The sequence below is a fragment of the Volvox carteri genome, assembly GCF_000143455.1.
Source record: "Volvox carteri f. nagariensis unplaced genomic scaffold VOLCAscaffold_113, whole genome shotgun sequence".
In the NCBI taxonomy this organism is placed as follows: Eukaryota; Viridiplantae; Chlorophyta; class Chlorophyceae; order Chlamydomonadales; family Volvocaceae; genus Volvox; species Volvox carteri.
In genome coordinates this window covers 103847-106399 of record NW_003307656.1, presented here as the reverse complement: position 1 = coordinate 106399, position 2553 = coordinate 103847, and the positions used below count along the sequence as shown (strand labels likewise).

At 55.3% G+C, this 2553-nt stretch overlaps 1 protein-coding gene across 1 annotated transcript in view; it reads left to right on the top strand.

Annotated features, from left to right (window-relative positions):
* Positions 1–2553, top strand: part of VOLCADRAFT_100315 (uncharacterized protein) — a gene marked incomplete at both ends in the record, with an annotated part of 12372 nt that overhangs the window by 6582 nt on the left and 3237 nt on the right. Inside the window, 4 exons of the mRNA XM_002958939.1 lie at positions 762–820; positions 1228–1335; positions 1546–1647; positions 2258–2332. Coding sequence (XP_002958985.1) covers positions 762–820; positions 1228–1335; positions 1546–1647; positions 2258–2332 — 344 coding nt within the window. The remainder of the gene's footprint in view (positions 1–761; positions 821–1227; positions 1336–1545; positions 1648–2257; positions 2333–2553) is intronic.

Sequence of the window (2553 nt, the reverse complement as noted above, 5' to 3'; positions counted from 1 at the left end):
GCTGTGGTGGTGAGGGGGGAAAGGGGGGGCGGAGGGGGCTGTGTGTGTTTTTAAATGTGCTGAGCGGTGTGTGAGATGAGAGAGTTGAGGGTTGGAGAAGCCAAGCGGGTGACTTAAGTGAAGCATGTTTTTTAGTAGTCGTACTCCAGGAATGTTGTGGGGTGCTGGCTGCGGGTGTGTATGGTAGGTGTGATGGGATGTACGTGTGTGGGGGGACGGGGAGGAGGAGGGGGAGATTCGGGCAGAGGAATTCGTAGGGAAGTGGCGGGGGGGCCGGGGTACATACAAAAGGCCCAGAAGACGCAAATCGAAGGAACGGTAGGAGATAAAGGTTCGTACAATACGTACGGCAGGGGGCAATTACATAAGGCCGTGAACGCCGTAGCGCCCTTTCCCTAAATCCCCAACCACCGTACAAGGAACCGACTCCTCTCTCTCTCTCTCTCTCTCTCTCTCTCTCTCTCTTCCTCACTCGCCACATGCACACACAAACACACACTATTTCTGAACGTACGTATCTCTTTTTGTAAAATGTTTTGTATCACCGCCACTTGGTTGGTGGATTACTCTCATCACCGGTGAAGTTACTCGTGTGTGCGGCACCCCGCGTCTCGTCACCTCCCACTGCCCACTTGCTCTCAACACCAATGTCATTAAAACACACACACACACATTCCTCTCTTGCTCTCCCCCGCTCTCCCACCCGCGAGTTTAAGTACTACCAACCCTGAAACCCTAAAACCCTAAAAACCCGCGTGCAGATGCATACCGACGCGCCATCGACGTGAGCCCGCAAGACTTCCGAGCGTGGTACGGCCTGGTGGGTTTTGTTGTACAACTAACTAACCACCAGCGCATGTGTATACACGCGTACGTACATACACCGGATGAGGTGATGGTCGTTTGCACTACAAAACCGGGGGGAATTACATTACACACGTTTATGCACATAAACACACACACACATGTAATTTCCCCCTTTCCCCCCCCTTCCTTATGGCCCTTGTACACATATGCGTGCGCAAGACCCCCGTACTCCCCCCTCCCCGCCCCCAAAACACACACATGCAACCATACAAACTGACGTAGAATGGTGATGGATGGTGGATTTAGAGTTCGGGAGTTTCACAGTTGTCGGTTGGTTACAGTTGAAATCGTACATCCGACTCCCGGGGGAGTTCCGCCTCGCCCCACGTCCAGCTCTGCGCTGCCGTATGCCGTACGTAGGGTCAAGCTTACGAGTTGCTCAAGATGCCGTACTATGCGCTGTACTACTACCGCCGCGCGGCGCAGCTGCGGCCAACCGACGCGCGGATGTGGTGCGCCCTGGCGCAGGTCCGTTACAAAGGTGGTTGGTAGTTGTTTGTTTTCAGTTATTTAAACCACCATTAACCAGAGGCGGCTGGGTTTGGTAAAGATTTGCTGATAAAGTGCATGCCCTTTGCATAATGCATACGTGGCTTGTCGTATCGCCGTACGTATAGACTTTCCGCCCGCAGATCCCCCTTCCCAAACCCCCGCTTTCTCCTTCTCCTGTACCCGCAGTGTTTCGTTCACGAGCAAATCGGTTTGCAGGACGCTGCCGTACGGGCGTACCAGCGTGCGATTGCTCATGACGACCCTGATGGGATTGCCGTACACAAACTGGTGGGCCGGGGGAGGGGGGGAAAAGGGGGGAGGGAACCGTGTATGTATGTAAGTACGTATGTATGTGAAGCAAGGGGAAGTGGCCCGGGGGGAGCGGGACGTGGGGAGTGGGTTGGGTCGGCCATATGTGCAGACGCATTTTGTCTGTCTGTACAAATGTCGGTTTACCCTGGCTAGCATGTATGACCGGTCCTCACATAGCCAAACACGCAAAAGGCAACGACTCGAACGTCGAACAGACACCAAAACAGCAAGACAAGCCTGGAAATTTTGCTGTTGACGGTAACGCATCGGCAGTGGTGTTGCTGCCCGCGTCTACGAGGAGAGTTGTAAGTTACCGGGGGGGAGGGGGTCTGGGGGCCTCACAATTGAGGAATAAATTACCACAACTTTGTGACTTAGGTTGGAATAATTGAGACCCGTCCTAAACGAAAAAAAACTGCCCGTCGGGAAGCTTTGTTGCTCCCGGGGGGTGGGGGGGGGATGAGGTGGCGGCTGACGTCACTCCACCACCTAGGGTTGGGGCACCTGTAGGTGCCGTTAAACCCGCTCACCCCAACCTCACCACTTCCCGCTCCCCTGTCGTGTGCTGTGTCGTATGCTCGTCCAGGCGAAGCTGTACGAATCCCGAGGGGAGCCCCACGCGGCGGAGAGGTTATTCCGCGACAGCTTGCGGCGGCTGGAGGTGTAGAGGGGGGGAGGGGGGGAAGGAGGGGAGAAGAGGAGAGGTCAGCGGGTTGTGGAGTTGCCGTACAGACACCGGGGGTTACCGGGTGAATCTGAGCGCGCTAGTCCGGGATTGGGTTTGGATTCCCTTCATACCCCCACATCATCCTTCACATCCCGCGCCCATTCTTCCCGGCTTTTTGTCTGTCTGTCTGTTTTCTGTCTGTCTCTCTTTCCGTC